Source organism: Brassica napus, chromosome C8 (genome assembly GCF_020379485.1).
Source record: "Brassica napus cultivar Da-Ae chromosome C8, Da-Ae, whole genome shotgun sequence".
Taxonomy (NCBI): domain Eukaryota; kingdom Viridiplantae; phylum Streptophyta; class Magnoliopsida; order Brassicales; family Brassicaceae; genus Brassica; species Brassica napus.
In genome coordinates this window covers 47,547,332-47,565,056 of record NC_063451.1, presented here as the reverse complement: position 1 = coordinate 47,565,056, position 17,725 = coordinate 47,547,332, and the positions used below count along the sequence as shown (strand labels likewise).

Sequence of the window (17,725 nt, the reverse complement as noted above, 5' to 3'; positions counted from 1 at the left end):
ATAACTTATATATAATTCTTTAAATATATGTATATATATGTGCATATAACGGATCAAATTGGATATCCGTTCCTATAAATATTGATATTTGTGATTTACTTTTTTTTACGGATATTGCATTTTAGTATTTGATTTGCTTCGTAGAATAACGGATATCCGGTTTTCGGTTCAAATCAAAACGAATAACGAATCGAATCAAAATTTATGAATAATTTGTCCAGCTCTATTCGTAAACAGTAAAAATAACGTAAAGAATAACCATTCATGTGAGTTTTATATTAAAAAAACGTAAAGTATAACATATTTATGTAGAGTTTGGCTGCGAAGCTCTCTACATGTGACATGTATTCATTTTAGTGTGAACACATTTATTACAATGCTTCTACACGTGACATGTGTCCAGTTTATTGTGAATTCATTTATTACAATGTTTCTCCTTTAATATATAAGGGATCATTTTGCGTAATTCTTATGAGTTATAAATAAATGTGGGATATGCAAAATAAAATGTGACTAGTTTGGTATTCGTTATATATTGACAAAAAAGGTATTCGTTATACTATTTTTGTCAACAATATTAGGTACGAATACCTTTTTTGTCAATAATATTAGGTACTGAATATTAATTAAGCAGATAGATTCAAGATGCATTTAAATGATTTTAACCAATTGATTAAAATATATAAAATCATTTATACATTCAGAACTTAACAAATCTGGTTCTTTGACACAACTAGTCTTATTTTTTCATTACATGCATTGCTTCTTTAGTCTCTGCCGAGTCTACATGGAAGCTATATTGAACCTAATTCAAACACCTGGGCTCGTTATCTTCGGTGTGAGTTATTAGCTTGTTTTGTTTATTTCAGTTAGATCTTTACTGGTGTCAATTTTTTTTGTAGGATGAAGAAAGAAGGCTTGCTCTTTATGCTGTTCTCTTCTACGGTTTAGGAAAACAGTTTACAAGGATAACAAAGGAAAATTGGTACTTATCGTTCAATAAGTATGATGAGCTTTAACTAAAATATTGAGTTTGATTCTCTAAGCAAACGAAACATGAACCTTCCCAGGTTTCTGTTGTTAACTACATCTTGAAGAACTCTATGAAGCGAAAGTTTAAGGACGCTGAAACAGTGAGCTTTGTTTATTAATTTTCAGTGTCTTAATATCCAATTGCAACACTATTATGGTAATAAAATCCATCTGCTTCCTTCAGATTATCAATATACACCTTGCCGCGGAGAGATTCATGTCCTTGATTCTTCCTCTTCAGCTGAAGAATCCATTACAACTGGAGAAACTTGATTGGGATAGTGAGATCCTTGAGCTGTGTGAATCCATCTCCCTAATGATCCAGAGATCCCTGCAACATCGAAAATAAAAGTACTCACAGGTAATCCACAATAGCCTCTATAATATTGCACTAACTCAGAGGCTATAGTCAAACAAATCACTATTTTTATATCTGCAACTCTGTAACTATCCAGGGTCTCTTCTTAGAGATATCAAAGGTCTCTGGCGTGTTGCCTTGTTAATATAATTACTACTGTATACGGATGATGATGGCACGAAGCTTGATCTTGACAAGAAACGAGAAATTTATCTAACAATCCAGGACGCCATCAGTGAACTAAGTAAGTGTATTTTGATAAGTGATATATAGCACTGAAGATGGAAAATTGTGAGACAAGGAAGAAAAAGTGTTAGAATGTGTTAACATAACTGTGTTTCTTGCTTAATATCACAGGTCTTGATAACGTGTGGGATGAAAAGCCTCTGATGAGTGGAGGTAAAATCATTGAAGAAGTTCAAAAGGGAGGACAAGTTACTGCAAAGCAAGACAGAGGACCCATTATCCGTTTAACAAGCCGCTGCTAACAAATCATGAGACAACTCGAGCCTAAGTATGGCAGCGGTCTACTGGCAGCTGTATGATGCAACCGACGTGTTCCTCAGAAAACACCTAAGAATGGCCAAAGTATGCCAGAGGCCTGTGACACAGCGGTCTTTAGACGAGCAACAATCTGCTGCAGACCCCCAGCGGCCTTGGCATACCGCGGCGAGACTTTTGTTGATTTATTCTCGGGTCAAACCCGGGTTTGTCGGGTTGACCCGGTTCGAGTTTAAGCTAATATAAATACATTTTAGACCTAATTTTAGGAGTTATCTTGTTATCTATCAAATCAAAAACCACTTTTGGGTGAAAGATCTAATCTTGATCTATATCATTTGTATTTGTTTGATTACTTTGATCATATGTTTAGTCTTAAATCAACCAATGATTTAATGTCTATCATGATAATGAGTGAGTAGTTATCTTTGTATTCATGAGTTAGGATGATTAGAATGAATAAGTGAAGATCTATAGTGTTTAGAGTTAGATTAATCTATTTTCTTGTTTGTTGAGTGATCTTAATGCTAGTTTATTGTTGGCCACTCTAAACTAGAACTCTAGACATTTCACACTCGGAAGGTGTTCGATGAAATGTCTGAGCCAACTCAACTTTGCTCTTTGCTTGCTTAATCAAAGACATTTGATGTTAGGAAAGCTTAGATAGTCAATGGACATGTTTTTAATGATTGATTGAATGACACAAACCAAAGACATTTGATTTGATGTTTGATCAATGAGAATAAATGAGAATTTATCTTGACAAAGAACTTGTTTAGGATTGTTGTCTAGACTTAAGGAAATATGTTGATTGATACCTTACCTATCTAGATTGGATCTTAGTCATTTGAAGTCAAATTCCTAGACCCATGAGTCTTCCTTTATCCTATTACTTGAAAGTTTGCTAATTCATTGTTTTAGAGTCTTGTTAGTTAAATCATATCACTTTATTACACTGATTGCATTTAGATTAGGCATTAATCTGTATTCTCTTTGCATCATGGTCACTTATGATTGGATTGACATATTTTCTGTACTACATTTATTTGATACTTGGATTTTAAACAAAGTCCTTATCAACCATTAAGAATCATGACAGCAAAATTGCAATTGCATTGTATGGCTGCATGCTTTGTTGAAAACAAGAACCAAAGGTCAGTCTTCTTTTCATGAAACAAAATTTGTGCAGATGTTTATCAAGGTTTTTATGTGTTCTAACTAGTAATAATGATTAGAAACGATGTTTGATGGAGAACCAATTATCTTTTACCTCTAAAGTCCATTGAGTAGAGGAAAGTGGACTTAAAGAAAACGATTTCTACGGAGTTTTAGAGAAGGAGACAAGTGGACACTACAAGGTTTGAAATGTGTAATCTTTTCTTGTTGATATGGAAATGTGTAATCAAGGTTTTTTATGTGTTCTAATAATGTGTAGGTACGATAATGGATGGAGAACCAATCCTCTCTTTACCTCCCAAGTCTACTGAGTTGAGAAAAGTGGAGTTGAGTAAAGAAGAAGTTGATTTCTACAAGGCCTTAGAGAAGGAGACAAGGGGATTCTATAAGGTATGACACTAGTATTCAGCATATACTCTTGTTGATATTAATGATATAAATATACAACGTATGCTCTTGTTGTTATAAATGTGATATAAATATAAATATGCGTGTTATCAGGAAAAGGAAACAGCTGGAATGGTGAACAAAGATTTTAAAGAAGTTTTGGCCAGGCTGATGCGTCTTCGTCAAGCTTGCAATCACCCTCTTCTCGTATCCTCCGGTCTCCTATGTACATCCTCCTCAGCTGAAATTGCTAGGAATCTTCCATATGGTTCCTCCAAGCTTAAGGCTACTCTAGAGATACTATCAGATGGTTTGGTTCAGAAAGGAGTAAAGACTCTGGTTTTTACACAGTGTACAAAGATGCTAGACCTGCTTGAAGATAGTCTCGAAGAATCTTCCTTTCAATATAGAAGATTTGATGGGAAAATGTCAATGGAATCAAGACATAAGTCAATTGAAGAGTTCAAGAACCTCCCTAAGGTAATTATCCTACTTAGACATAGATCTTGGTTTAAAAAAAGCATAGAAAGATTTATTAAGTTTAAAGTTAGTGTTTTTCTGATCCTCTCTATTCACGTGAACTCTAGGCTTTGGTCTTTGGTGTTTTTCTCCTCTTTTCTATCACTGATGGTTTAACTTCTGTTCTATTCATGCCTATGCCTATGTTTATGCCATGTGCCATTTAAATAACAAGTTCACATGATATGTAAACTAACTATTTTTCTTTTGGCTAGGTTAAGGTGATGATATTGTCTTTAAAGGCTGCTAGTGTTGGACTAAACCTTGTTGCAGCTTCACTGGTACTTATCATGGACCCATGGTGGAACCCACTACTGAAGATCAAGCCATTGATCGGGTTCTATGCTTTTTGGTTCACTTGTGATATATTATTATTATAAGCTGATTTACTCACAAAACTCTTGACAAACTCTTGCAGGAAAAGAAGAAAAAAATGGTAGCATGTGCATTTGGAAAATGTGACCAGAGATTCTCTGTGGAGGATTGGGAGCATCTCCTAGTAGTTGATTAGGTAGCTACAGTCTCGTTGCTCTTCCAGATATATGTCTTTTAGTTCAAACATATTCTTCCCCACTCACTATCCAGCGATCCAACACTATGCGTTCTGGAAGACTTGTCCTCTGCTTGTCCAAAACATGTTGTTGCATTCTGCTTCTCGCTCTAATAGCCCCTTTCAAATTTCCACCTATAGCTTTAAAAGAAGAAAAGGCACAGAAACTGACATCAAAGAAAAAAAACGGTTAAATGTGATCAAGACAATGTATGTTCATTCAGTTTCATTCACAGTCAACGTATATGTTCTTTATCTCTTTTGTCTCATAATCTGGGGATGAACTGCCCCATTGAGGTACTCCCCATTCTCTAAGACGACTGGTCATCCAAGACACTCAATCTTTTCACTATGCATTCATTCCCATCCTCAGATCGAGCTCCAATGGCTCAAGTTTCTGGAGCAAACCAACACAAACAGTTTCAGAAACGTTCAAGATTCATCTTTCACAGAACTTATGGACTAGTGCAATAGGTGACATACCGATATATCTGAGACCCAAACCCAAACACTATCCCGGCATATCATTGGTTCCCATGAATATACCTGGCATTTATGACCATGAACTTGTGATATCAACATCTAAGCTGTCTAGTTTATCTCAAAGACAATAAAAAACCTTCAAGCCATCATCCAATCCACAGAAAAGGGTTTGTCCATCTGGATGAAAAGCAATTGAACGAACTCCAGTAGCCTGTGAAACAAGGGACACCACATGCCAGGAAGAAGATTAGGTTTGTTACATATTACGAAGTGTATCCAAATATAAATTAGTTCTACGTCAGATTATTTGCCGACTGTTCTTGTTACAAATATAATTATAAATTTGTCAATGTATGAGGTCTTCTTTCAAGAGAAAGACAAACGACACCCTATCTCCACAACAAGTCATGTTATAAGTCAATAGACATCAAATCTAGTAGAACAAAACTTCACAAGCTCAGTTACCTCTGGTCTAGTAGATCCAATCAATTCAAACGTTTCCAAATCTCAGAACTTCACAGTCCTGTCAGCAGAACCTGAAGAGTGAAAGACGTAGTAAATGAAATCAGAAGATCTCAAAACAGAACTTGTAGACGTAATCAAAACAATTAACTACTAAAAATGAACCACAAAAACTCACCAGTGGCTAGGAGAAACTCAAGAGGGTGGGAGTCTAGGGAACGGATAGGTCCATCATGAAACTTAAACTCATGCAAGAGCTTAATTTCCGGCAGTTATATCCCAAACCTATTGGATAAAACAAAATGTACATTGCTACAATAGCATTTACTGAAAACAATGCACAAGTTCCACTTGGAGATACTGCTTCTCTTACCTTTACAACGTTGTCAAGTCCACCAGACACCAACCAACGACCATCAGGAGTAAATTTAACAGTACTAATGCCACGAGTGTGACCTTTATACGTTTGGATGCATCCTTTCTTTCTGATATCCCAAATCTTTAGATTTGCGTCACTTGATCCAGACGTAATGTTGTGATGGGCGTGAGAGGAACAGATGCGTAAACAGATGAATAAAATCGATGTAACTACGACACAGATATTTAACGTGGTTCACCTTAGGGCTACGTCTACGGGCAAAGAGAGATCTTATTATTGGAGGCGATATTGAGCTTACAAAGTGCAAGTTTAGGGTTACTTCGAATACAAGATATATATAGTAGCATCTCGCATCTAAAACCTTAGACTATACGGACTCATGGACCTAAGCCCACGATCAGATGTAACATCCATAATAACTTGATGCAACGCTCTTGATGCAACCGAGTCGGTATGATGATGTAACATCCATCGCCTAGATGTAACATCCAGATTCAAGGCATATCAACAAATCTCCACCTTGACTTGAATCCTCCCAATAACAGATGTACCAGATGCACCTTCAAGTGCCAGATGTACCATATGTGTTTCTCTGCGCCAGATGTACCAGATGCGCCATCAGCGCCAGATGTACCAGATGCGTTTCTCTGCGCCAGATGTACCAGATGCACTTTCAAGTGCCAGATGCGCTATTAACGCCAAATGTACCAGATGCGTTCTTCCACGCCAAATGTACCATCGCTCTCTTTGCCTCAGATGTCCCTTCGGACCAGATGTGTTGCTATGACGAACCAGACGCCTTTTAACGGTCAGATGCTCAACTAGAGCCAGACGTTCGTCATCAGCCGGATGTCCCAACGGACTAGATGCCCCAACGGGCCAGATGTCCTTGCGGACCAGATGCCCCAGCGGGCCAGATGCCCCAACGGGCCAGATGCCCCAACGGGCCAGATGCCCCAACGGGCAAGAAGCCCCGACGGGCTAAACCATATACGTGGTGAGATGAACATTTGCAGTGCACGAAATACAGATAGGTTTATCTGAAGATATCATGAGCCTTGTCAACGCCTCATTAATGTAGGCCTTCTGTGACAAGAACAAGTCCTTCTCCCTATCTCTGAAGATCTCCATCCCTAGAATCTTCATTGGTGCACCCAAGTCCTTCATCTCAACTTCAAAACCCAGAAGGTTGGGAAAGTAAAGTTGTTATCAGATGAGAGATAAATAGGTTTCTTTTGGTGTGTAGCAATCGTCGAGAGATTAGCTAAGAGTGGGTTTGAGAGCTTTGGGGATGGGAGTGGTGGAGGATGTAAAGAAGCCGAAGCGGTACAGATGGTTACAAATCCTTCCAGAACTTGTTCACATGCTTCAACAATAGAAAAATCAAGATCAATTTTCAAGAAACAGAGATACCCAAATGCAGTGATTGCTCTGTTCATCACAAGAGACTCTGCAGCTGTGTTCGATATCTTGTTCTAGTCAGGTACTTTCGCATAAAGGACATGATCTTGCCATTGACATCGAAAGATCTGAGCTTTATTGCTGTTCTTGCATCGATCAAGTGGACGATCCTGACTTCGACGAGGCACATCGATCTTGCGTGTTCGACGAGATTCTGAGACATCAGAGGACTCTCGAGCACTGCTCGAAAGCTGTTCGAAGGGAAAGAAGGTGCTAACGGGGATTTGGATGATGATGATTATGATTGAAGCATCAGAGCATCCATGGGCCTTGACCATACTCTCGACGATGAGGTGTACCGATTTTTCTTCGAAGTGTTTTGGTTAGCTAGCGATTGTGCTAGAAAGGAAACGCCTTCTTCTGTTGGAACAGTTTTGTTCTTATGTATTCATATCATAAGCCTAATTCTGAGAAATGGAAGATGATTGGGTTTTGTAGTACGTAATTTTTCAACACAAGGATCTTGATCTGAACCTTTGTTTTCACGACAAAGGACTAGAAAATTTAGCTTAAGGTTCATATCAATTTGAATTGACTCCAACAGAGCTTAGAGTTAGGAGGAAGGTTCGCTTAATCTTCCTTGTTAACTGTAGGCTTACTAGGAGAAGATATCGCTTTCTTTGATACTGGAAATTGTTTCTCTGCCTTATGTTCTTGGTAAATGACAATGTGGTAGTAGGCATTTTCTTATTTCATCAATAAACCTTTGCGACAATTTTTCACAGCTTTGATCCATCTTCGGAATATAATGAGATGTCCCAAACACAAGTCAATCCCAAGGATATGGGAGATTAGATTTTTTACTCAGTTTTCTGCGGCTGCGTCTGTTCGTTTGGTTATTTGGTTGTTGTTCGTTTTGCAGATTCAGCCGCAGCTTGTTGTTCGTTTCAACGCAAGACATAGCCGCAACCGCAGGAAATAGATTTAGTTATGTTTGTTTGGTTATCGCAGACGCAATTTTCATTTAGTTCATATTTTAATTTTATGAATTTTATGAATTTGTAAAATTGTATTTTAAATAAATAAAATGTAGTTTAAATTTATAAAATTGTATTTTAAATAAATAAAATGTAGTTTAGATTTATAAAATTGTATTTTAAATAAATAAAATGTAGATTGAAATTTGTAATATTTACATTTATCAATATATTATATTTAATTAGTAATAAATTTAATAACATTTTTTATCATTAACAAAAGCTAAATAATACATCAAGTCTTAAATAAATAAAACAAATATTTCAAATATCATATAGAACTAATGTTTTCTAACCAACCGAAAGTATTTATATATGCAAAGTGTTTATGAATTTGGTTTTTTGATAAACAATTTTGATCTATTATATTTGCTTTTAGTAAGCTCTTGAGCTTTTTTGAATATCGTCAAGAGTCCGCTGTTCAAATCCAACCCAATTTTTTTTTTCCTTTTTTAAATCCTACCCATATAAATGAGATTTAGTCCAAATCTCTTCAAACTCCAACCCAAATTTTTAAAATCCACATTTCAGTATACTCCCTTAAGTGATCTGTTGCAACAACATTAACAGCCAAGGCACAAGTTCAAGTAAATAAATGTTCAAGACATCAACCTGTAGTATTGAATAAATCTTCAATATGTCATATACACAATGCAACGAGACCCATCTCATGTCTGATACTAAAAATAGAAATAAGACACAATACACGTGATCTGGAGAGCAACGGTAGTCTGAACAGATTCTTGTTCCTGTAAACAACAGAGACCAAACTCTATCAAGAAACGTTCCAACTACAGACAACAAATCATCATCAGTAAAGAGACTCAAGAAACAAACCTCACTAAAGAGGGTCTGAGCTTGGAGAGAGTCTGAGCTGGGAGAGGAACAACAGCTTGATCACTGCCTCTGCAAATAGTCAAACGCTTCAACGACGAGAGTAAAAAAAAGAAGACACAATCAGACATCTCTGAATTAGCACAGACCACAGAGTCAAAACTCAACACTACCGCATCAAATAGAAACAACTTCAGACATTTACATTTTAAGTTCGTCACATCAAAACAAACAAAGATCAACAAACCACAAGAGATTACCCATCAGAGACCAATCATAACAAAGCTATAGAGATTCCATCAAGTTCAAGACATCAAGTTCAACCAATTTGGTCGTTTTCAAACCAGTACGCATGATATATATATATATCAAGACACAATGGAAACAAGACACAATGCATTGAAACAAGACAGAGCCAAAACACATATCAAGTTCATATAACGAGACCAATCTCATGTCTCATGTACAAATTATCCAAAAATGGTCATGAGCTTTTCTCACCTCTAAAAGCAGAACTCACAACCAATCAAAAGTAGTCATAAGCTTCAGAATCAATACGCATAGTAAACTAAGACCAAACTCGTACAGCATCAATCAATACACAGAGATGGAAGTAATGAAACCGAGTAGAGAGTCTCACCGTAATCTTCCTCTGTGATGGAAGAGATGGGAGTGAACACCTGTTGGTATATACCTGCAAACACCAAACCAAAGAAACCCATCAAACATCTGAATCGTAAATACATCTGAATAGCAAAACCCATCAAACATCTGAACTAAGACATGAGCTTTTTGTAAGAGACATGAACCTTACAAGAGAGTGAGAGACAGACGAAGCTATACCTCAACGAGAAAAGGAAGATATGGGTTTGGAGAAGAGAGCTTCGAGATGCTATGGAGAAGAGGGCTTCGAGATGCAATGGAGAAGAGATAATCGAGATCGAGAGAGAGAGAGCTCGGCTTTACACAAACCTAAGCATGAACAAGCTATCATCACTTCATCAACCTAAGACTCAAATCAATATCTGGTAAGTTATTCAGAGACAGTTACCTCGGAGAAGAGCTCGGAGAAGAGAGAGCTCGAGATGGAGAGAGCTTGAAATGGAGAGAGCTCGAGAGAGAGAGAGCTCGAGAGAGAGAGAGAGCTCGGAGAAGAGAGAGCTCGAGATGGGTTTGCTTCAGGAAAGAGAGAGAGCTTGAAATGGAGAGAGCTCGAGATGGAGAGAGCTCGAAATGGAGAGAGCTTGAAATGGAGAGAGCTCGAGATGGGGAGAGAGCTCGAGATGGAGGAAGCACGAGATCGAGAGAGATGGAGATCGAGAGATGAAAGGAGCTCGAGATGGAGGAAGCACGAGATCGAGTGAGATGGAGATCAAGAGATGAAACCTGCGTCAATCAGATGCGGTTGCGTCAATAGATTATGTTTTTTCTTTGTAAATAATGAATTAGGTTAAGGGTAAAATTGTAAATAGGTTAAGTAGACGCATAACTTACGTCGCGACCGCGGGTTTTATCGATTTTAACGCAGCGTCAACCAAACGAACATAATTTTTTCAGAAGATTGCCGCAGCCGCAGAGGCAGGTAGCTGCGGCAACCAAACGAACAGCACTATTATTGTTGACATATGTTTCAGATGCCTCCAATGCACACGAAGACAGTTCGTGAAGTTCCTCAATATGAAATCAATCCCAGCAAGCTTGATTTCAAAGGTAAAAAACATGTCTGTGTCTTCAATGAATCTCTTTTACCGATCTGTGAGAAATATGTGTACATAACTTGCCCATCCACAACCCATCATACCACCACTCTCTCGTACAGCTTGTTTTGCTCTATTTATTATCTTATATAATTTATATGCATGTTTAGTGTTTATTTGTTTTTAATTATCCATTTGTCCATATCTAATATTCTATTGTGTAGTGTAACATACGAAACACATTCAAAAATGTTTTTTAATTATCAACTAGATTTTCACCGGCGCTTTTTTTATTGAAAATTTTACTAACCCGCCAATTCACTAATATGTTTAGCTATGGACGTTCAGATCTGTTCAGTTCCAAAAAATTTTCTTGATTTTCGATTTTTGCCAATTCGGTTGTGATTTTGTTTATTCTGTTCAAAAATATAAGAATTGTTTGCTTATTTATGAATTCGAGTTTAGTTTTGGTTTGGTTATTTTGATTTGGTTTGATAGCAACGTTAGGAACCTGATAAAATTTGAGTTCAATTCGGTTTATGGTTCCCATTTTTGGATATTTTTAATAATTCGAGTAAAATCACATTTTGGATTTTGTTGGATACTTTATCGGATAACTCTGATAAATTTAAATATTTCAAATATTTTTTTTAATAATGCACAAATCTCTGAGCATTTGAAGAAATTGAGAGAGGGATTAGTTCACTAAGGGTATGACTGGTTTCCCCGCTACCACCAGCAAAGGCAGCTTTTGCGGTTGGTAGCGGTTGTTGCCGTTTTGCAACAATCTCTCAAACCGCTCTAAACCGCTCTAAACCTCATAAATTCAAAAGCTGGTTCCAGCTAGCGTTTGCGGTTGCGGGAGGATAATTTTTTTAAGACAATATAAATACAAAAATAAAAATATTCAATAAAAATACTAAAATATATCTATTATATTTTAATTAATATTATAAAATTTTAAAATAAAATAATTTTTATAATTTTTAAAAATTTAAAATTATAACTTTCTAAATATAAATTTTATATTTATTATAATATTTTTATGTTCTGATATTTTTATAATTATATAAAATGTTAATATTGTTAATTTATTTTTTAACCGCTGATGAATTTGGTAGTTAACTAGTCATAAGTATCCCGCAAACGCACCAATTTCTAAAAATAACTTTAGTTTTGGCCTCCGTGACGACCTCTGCCTCGGCACCCCCGGCTTTTGCGGCTTCTTACCGTGTGACATTGCATATCTTGAACCTTCTGAGATGGTTTCAACTCTCTTCCATGTCGTGATCGTTGGGCCATTTCATATTCATTAAAATAACATATACAATCATCTGTGAGAGGAGTAAAAGACAAACCTCCAGAAGTGGATGGTGGAATATCACCTGAAGCTTCAGGTGGAGGCGTTAAAAAACACTCCATGTGACTGGAAAATCTCCCAGAGTAGTTGCATGTTCTGTATTAAGCGGAGCATTTTCAAATAAGGCTGAATTGCTATAAGGAGTGGCTATTACTGTTGCTTTAAAGATGGTGGCTGGAGTAGATTGTTCTGACTCAGTAGTTGTTGGGAGGATTTCAACAAAGGATGAAGGTGAAAAGCCTAGTACTTGGCCATCAGATACTGATGTAGACTTTAAAGTAAAAAAAAAAACATTCCATGTCGAAAATTTATATAAATATAGTGTGATATAAAAATAATGTAATATTTTGGAAAAAAATTGAAAAAATATTTAAAATATTTATTAATCCATTCCAAAATAAAATATCATATAGATGTATAAAATTGAATATAAACACAAATCAAAAACAAATTCATGTATAAAATTGTATATAAACTCAAATAAGAAACAAATTGAAATAAGCATCGGGCTTTTTGGGGCCCAATTTTAATAACCTGAGCCCATAGACTGCTGGAAATATATTATTTCGTACATTACGTTTTCCAAATTCCACTCATTAGAGAAGGCGAAAAAAAGGTGAAAAAAGAAAATTTCAAATCGGAGGAAATATCGGAAGGAAGATGGCGGGATCCCTAACTGCATCAGTCCACCGAGGAAACGCGGAGGCTTCAGAAACTTCCCGATGGCTAATCAGCTTCGCTCGGTTTATTCCGTTTCCGTCTCCTCCATCTCCGTATCCAGGACTCGTTCCTCTCGGAAAGAGGGAGCTGAGCTCGTCGCCCATAGGGACGTGGCTGTCGACGTCCTTCTCGAAGGTGTATCTCACTCTGGTGGACGAAGTGAACGGATCCGATGCGATTCTCTCCGTCGAACTCGCCGGCAAAATCCTCGTGAGTTGAAATCTCCGTCTCTCTCTATGTCGTTCTCTCTTTTGATCGGATTTGTTAGTTGCGACTGCTGGATCGGTGTTCGCGATGATTTGAGCTTAGTAGATTTCGTGAATCTGGATCTCTATCCATGTTTGATTGTAGATTCATGGACTAATTTGACTTCCCTGGTATGTAATTTTACAGGAAGAACACTACATTTCGAAGCTGAACTTCTCGTGGCCTCACATGACGTGCGTTTCTGGGTTCCCTTCTCGTGGCAGCCGAGCGATTCTCGTTAGCTACATGGATTCCGAAAACGAGGCAACCTCCTTACACTCGATTCTCTTTTGGAAATTTTCTGGAATAAACATACTGTCTAATGTGCTTGTTGATAATGGTTCACGAGTTAGATACTCCAGCTGTGTGATTGAAAGCCTATTGTTTACTGTGATTGTTGAGCTTCTTCTCCAGATTCAAAAGTTCGCTTTAAGGTTCTCCACATGTGATGCAGCTGTGACCTTTGTAGCAGCTCTCAAGGTTAGCCATTACTGCAAAGAGCTGCTTTATACATGTTGATTTTGATAGAATGATATCTCATTTGCTTTTCTTCGAATTATAGCCAATGATTCATGTGTTTGTTGTTCTGTTTGCAGGAGAAACTCAGTGGCTTTGAGGAAGCTGGGATACAGGAACGTGAAACCAGGCCCGAGGCTAGTTTCCAGTCAGATTACAACCCTGGAAATGAGATTATCCCCAGGTTAGATCACATTACTGTGTTGAATTTGTACAAGTGTTTTAGCCTTTAGATATGGTAAGGACAGCCACTGAGGAAGAGCCTAATATATTTAAACCTCCTGATAGTTATGTTCCTGAAATGCTACCAAGGCTCGAGTGTCAACAATCCTTATACCCACAACAATTCGCCACTGAGGAAGAGCCAAACATGGTTAAACCTCCTGAAAGTTATGTTCTTGAAATGCAACCAAGGCTTGAGTATCAAACTTGTCAAACATTCTATGAACCACAAATCGCCACTGTGGAGGAGCCAACCATGGTTAAACATATTGGTAGCTATGTCCCTGAAATGCAACCAAGGCTTGGCTATCAAGCTGGACAAACCTTATACCCACCACACGCCACCCTTAGTCAAATCCCTAACGATCCTTTCATTAACCTCCCTCCGAGTTTCACCACCTTACTCTCTGGTTGCTTCCCCAACTCCTCTCTAGGTAATCTCCACAACTGATCTTCGCTTGTTCTACTTTAAAGATATATAGCTTCTTTCATACATTTTATTAACAAGTTTTCTTCCCATGAAACCGGCTATAGATGCAGGCCAAGCAACTGTAAAGCAGGATCCTGATCTAAAGTCACAGATACTCGTAATAGCATAACAAGTCGAGTTTTTATTTCTTTCAAGAAACTCTCTTTCTACACAGCAACACAGTTCTAATGATTTCTTTTGGTTTTTGGGATTCCAACCTTTTTTGTTTTGACAGAAGCACATGGAAGATTCTTCATTTCAAGGTTTGTTTTCTCTCCAATATTTACACAGATAAGCTGTTTCAGAATTTACATTTCAGCTTGCTTCACTCAGATTTCAAAACTCTACAATCTATATATGTAACAAGCTGTTTCCTCATTATCCAGACATGCTGCAGAAAGTTGAGAGAATTATGGAAGAAATCGGAGGTAACTGGATTCTCTGAGTTTCATCTCGTCTCACATATACACCATCTCAATATACTATTCCAAATCCAGTACTTTGTTTCATGCAACATATATGGTTTAATCTTACACACATTTTAAACATTGTTGATTTTCTTTCTACTTGTGAATGAGAACACACTGACATTTCTGAATATCAAATGCACACCCCTAAAAATTTTCTTAGTTATATCAAATTTCATTTCATTTTCCTTGTTATCAAATTTGAATACCATATTTCTGGTTAAGGACTATATTATAACTTTAATTTTATGAATACGAAATTTCATTTTAAATAAACGTCTAACAGAAAAAAATTTAAAAATGTGGTTAAAGTTTATGGATCTTAAACCGGTTCCAGATGGCGAGAGAAAAATAATCGAATTTCTTTTTGTGGTAATCTGGTTCCAGAGTGTAGAATTTAAACTTAAATTACAGCTGTATAATATTTAATTTGTATGGGATTTGTTGGGCAAAAACCCTGTTATTGAACGCGGTAGGCGCTAGTCGGGCGGTCGGATTGGGCCTAGCGCCTAAAGAAAAAATCGGGGATTAATCGGAAATTATGCGGGGCGAAATTTTTAGATGGTTTACTATGTTATAAAACATGTTAATCTTTAATTGTGTATAACATTAATACATTTTCATATTTATGATTGTATAAAACACACAAATAGAATATATAAATTTAATATAGTGTAATTTTCATCAAAATTATGAATATAAATGATATTTATAAAATTTTAGATCAAATAAATAAATAAAAATATTATTAAAACTAAAAAAAAATTAAAAAAAAAAAAAAAAAAATTAGGCGGCTAGGCGGTCATTTAGGCGGCTAGACGGTCATTTAGGCGGTCTAGGCGGAAAAAATCGGATATCCGATTTTTTAAACCGATTTGGCATAAATCAGGGCGGAAAAGTGACTCGTAACGCCTAGACGGCCGATTTTTAGAACAGGGGGCAAAAATAAAAGAATAATGTACAGTATGTTTAATTTGGACTCAACGCGAGTAGTATTCAAATATCAATAGGTCAATGAATACGACCAAAAAAGCGAAAAAGAGAATTCAATCATAATGTTTTCGAATTTCCTCGAAAGCTTATACGATGGCATCGGAGACGATGAAGCCGACGACGACGACGACGAGAACATCCCCAAAACTCCAACGGAGAGACACGTCCCCGAGAGAAACGCCGATCGTTTGCCTCCGATGTCACCGGAAGAGGAGGCTCAAGCGCGCGGCGTGAAAGACGACCTGTCGGAACTCAGCCATACCCTCACGCGTAAATTTCGTGGCGTCGCTAACTTTCTCGCCCCGTTACCGGAGAGATCCTCCTCCGATCTGTCGAATCCCAGATTGAGCCAATCGCGTTTTTCAGATCCCGAATTGAATCAATCGTCGTCTTCCGATCCCAGGCTGAATCGCTCGTCGTCTTCCGATCCCAGGCTGGATCAATCTTCGTCTTTCGATCCCTGGCTGAATCAACCGCCGTCTTCTTCAGATCGGCCTGAATCGTGTGTCGGAATTGATACGCGAGAGACAGAGATTAGAGCTAGGAGCTCGGATACTATGGAAGATAAAAGGTTAGAAGACTTACGCGATGATCTGGAGGAGGAAGAAGAAGAGGAAACGGATGAAGAAGAGGAGGAGGAAGAGGAAGAAGAGATGGATGCGGTTGCTCTTACGGACGAAGTGCTAGCATTTGCGAGGAACATAGCAATGCATCCTGAAACTTGGTTAGACTTTCCTCTCGACCCCGACGAAGATCTTGATGGTATAACCTACACTCTACTCAATTTTGGACTTGAAAAAAGATTCTTAGTTTTTTTGGCCTTTAGTCTTCATGGATTGACTTATATGTGTATTGTCAACATCAATATGGTGTTGTGTCTTCTTCTTGTAGATTTGGAAATGTCTGATGCACAAAGAGGCCATGCTTTAGCTATAGAACGTCTTGCTCCGAGGTTAGCTGCATTAAGAATTGAACTCTGTCCGTGCCATATGACTGTTGGTTACTTCTGGAAAGTCTATTTTGTTCTTCTCCTTTCACGGCTCAATAAACACGATGCTCAGCTTTTGTCTTCGCCACAGGTTAACCACTCACACGATCATGATTGTTGTTGTTGGCACTCAATATAACTCTTTTTCTGTTTTGTTTACAGGTGATGGAAGCAAGAGCATTGTGGATGAAAGAGCTTCAGAATCAAAACAGTTCCCCCAAAACAGGGTATGGAGATATTCTTAAGGAGGAGATTACACCATCAACTTCGAGTTACTACAACCATGCTCCTCCTGAGTTTTTGTCTCCACGAATATATGCCTTTGAACCTCCTTCAATCATGTATCGCGATTTCGAAACGGCAGATCGCGGGTCTGGTTCTGAAAATGCGGAGTTCATTGATAAAGCTGTTATCGAGGAAAAACCAATCCAAAAGAGTGCAAGCCTAAGCGCGGCACCCAATGCCGATGATGAAGATGATGATGATGATTGGCCAGAAGAGGAAGACGATGCTCATGATTGGGCTCCAATGTTCACAGGGAATGAGGATGATGTTTCTTTCAGTGATCTGGAAGGAGACGATGATATAAGTAGCTTAGCACTCAAGTCTAAGACTACCTCCCAAAAAGGAACATGAAACATACATCTCAGGTAGTAACGAAACTGGCTTGTTGTTTTTATCTTACCTCAAGATCAAATCAATGGAACTGAATATAAAAGGATTTGTGCCGAGTCAAAGCATGAGTTTTTGGGTGTGAGTTTGATTGTTTGTCAAAAGGAAAAAAAAAAAAGGTTTTGAAACATGTACAGAAGATTTATTCAGCCACTTCAATTGCATTTGTATTTGTTCTCTTATATCGCCAATGTAAGGAAATATTGGAAGCTGTGATATATATACTATGTGAAATGTCTTTAGTATCTTGATTACA

The 17,725-nt window shown here is 37.5% G+C and overlaps 2 protein-coding genes and 1 long non-coding RNA gene across 4 annotated transcripts; all 3 read left to right on the top strand.

Annotated features, from left to right (window-relative positions):
• Positions 1-147: 147 nt before the first annotated feature.
• Positions 148-3,035, top strand: LOC125591335. The gene is made up of 3 exons (XR_007327291.1): positions 148-1,393; positions 1,488-1,634; positions 1,748-3,035. It is a non-coding gene; the product is annotated as an uncharacterized LOC125591335 (long non-coding RNA).
• A 9,720-nt stretch (positions 3,036-12,755) lies between these two features.
• On the top strand, positions 12,756-14,947 carry LOC106412284 (protein POOR HOMOLOGOUS SYNAPSIS 1). Of its 2 annotated transcripts, XM_013853200.2 has the most exons (8): positions 12,758-13,106; positions 13,290-13,406; positions 13,557-13,622; positions 13,739-13,842; positions 13,947-14,314; positions 14,415-14,467; positions 14,585-14,612; positions 14,736-14,947. In XM_013853200.2, exons 1-8 carry the CDS (start codon positions 12,837-12,839, stop codon positions 14,792-14,794), a joined length of 1,065 nt encoding a protein of 354 aa, XP_013708654.1. In that variant the 5' UTR covers positions 12,758-12,836; the 3' UTR covers positions 14,795-14,947. The 2 variants fall into 2 exon arrangements, with proteins under 2 accessions (XP_013708653.1, XP_013708654.1); XM_013853199.3 differs by having other exon boundaries at positions 12,756-13,106; positions 13,290-13,622.
• An 835-nt stretch (positions 14,948-15,782) lies between these two features.
• Positions 15,783-17,714, top strand: LOC106420195. The gene is made up of 3 exons (XM_048765383.1): positions 15,783-16,571; positions 16,701-16,888; positions 16,960-17,714. The coding sequence occupies exons 1-3, from the start codon at positions 15,872-15,874 to the stop codon at positions 17,431-17,433; spliced, it is 1,362 nt and encodes a 453-aa protein (XP_048621340.1). The 5' UTR covers positions 15,783-15,871; the 3' UTR covers positions 17,434-17,714.
• The last annotated feature ends 11 nt before the right edge of the window (positions 17,715-17,725 follow it).

Bases quoted from the DNA above. Each gene is read 5' to 3' on its own strand.
- LOC106412284 (XM_013853199.3), top strand. From the start codon at position 12,837: ATGGCGGGATCCCTAACTGCATCAGTCCACCGAGGAAACGCGGAGGCT. The intron at 13,843-13,946 runs GTTAGATCACAT...ACCTCCTGATAG, and splicing joins GGAAATGAGATTATCCCCAG to TTATGTTCCTGAAATGCTAC. The intron at 14,315-14,414 runs GTAATCTCCACA...AACCGGCTATAG, and splicing joins CTTCCCCAACTCCTCTCTAG to ATGCAGGCCAAGCAACTGTA.
- LOC106420195 (XM_048765383.1), top strand. From the start codon at position 15,872: ATGTTTTCGAATTTCCTCGAAAGCTTATACGATGGCATCGGAGACGAT. The intron at 16,572-16,700 runs GTATAACCTACA...TTCTTCTTGTAG, and splicing joins CCCCGACGAAGATCTTGATG to ATTTGGAAATGTCTGATGCA. The intron at 16,889-16,959 runs GTTAACCACTCA...TTTTGTTTACAG, and splicing joins AGCTTTTGTCTTCGCCACAG to GTGATGGAAGCAAGAGCATT.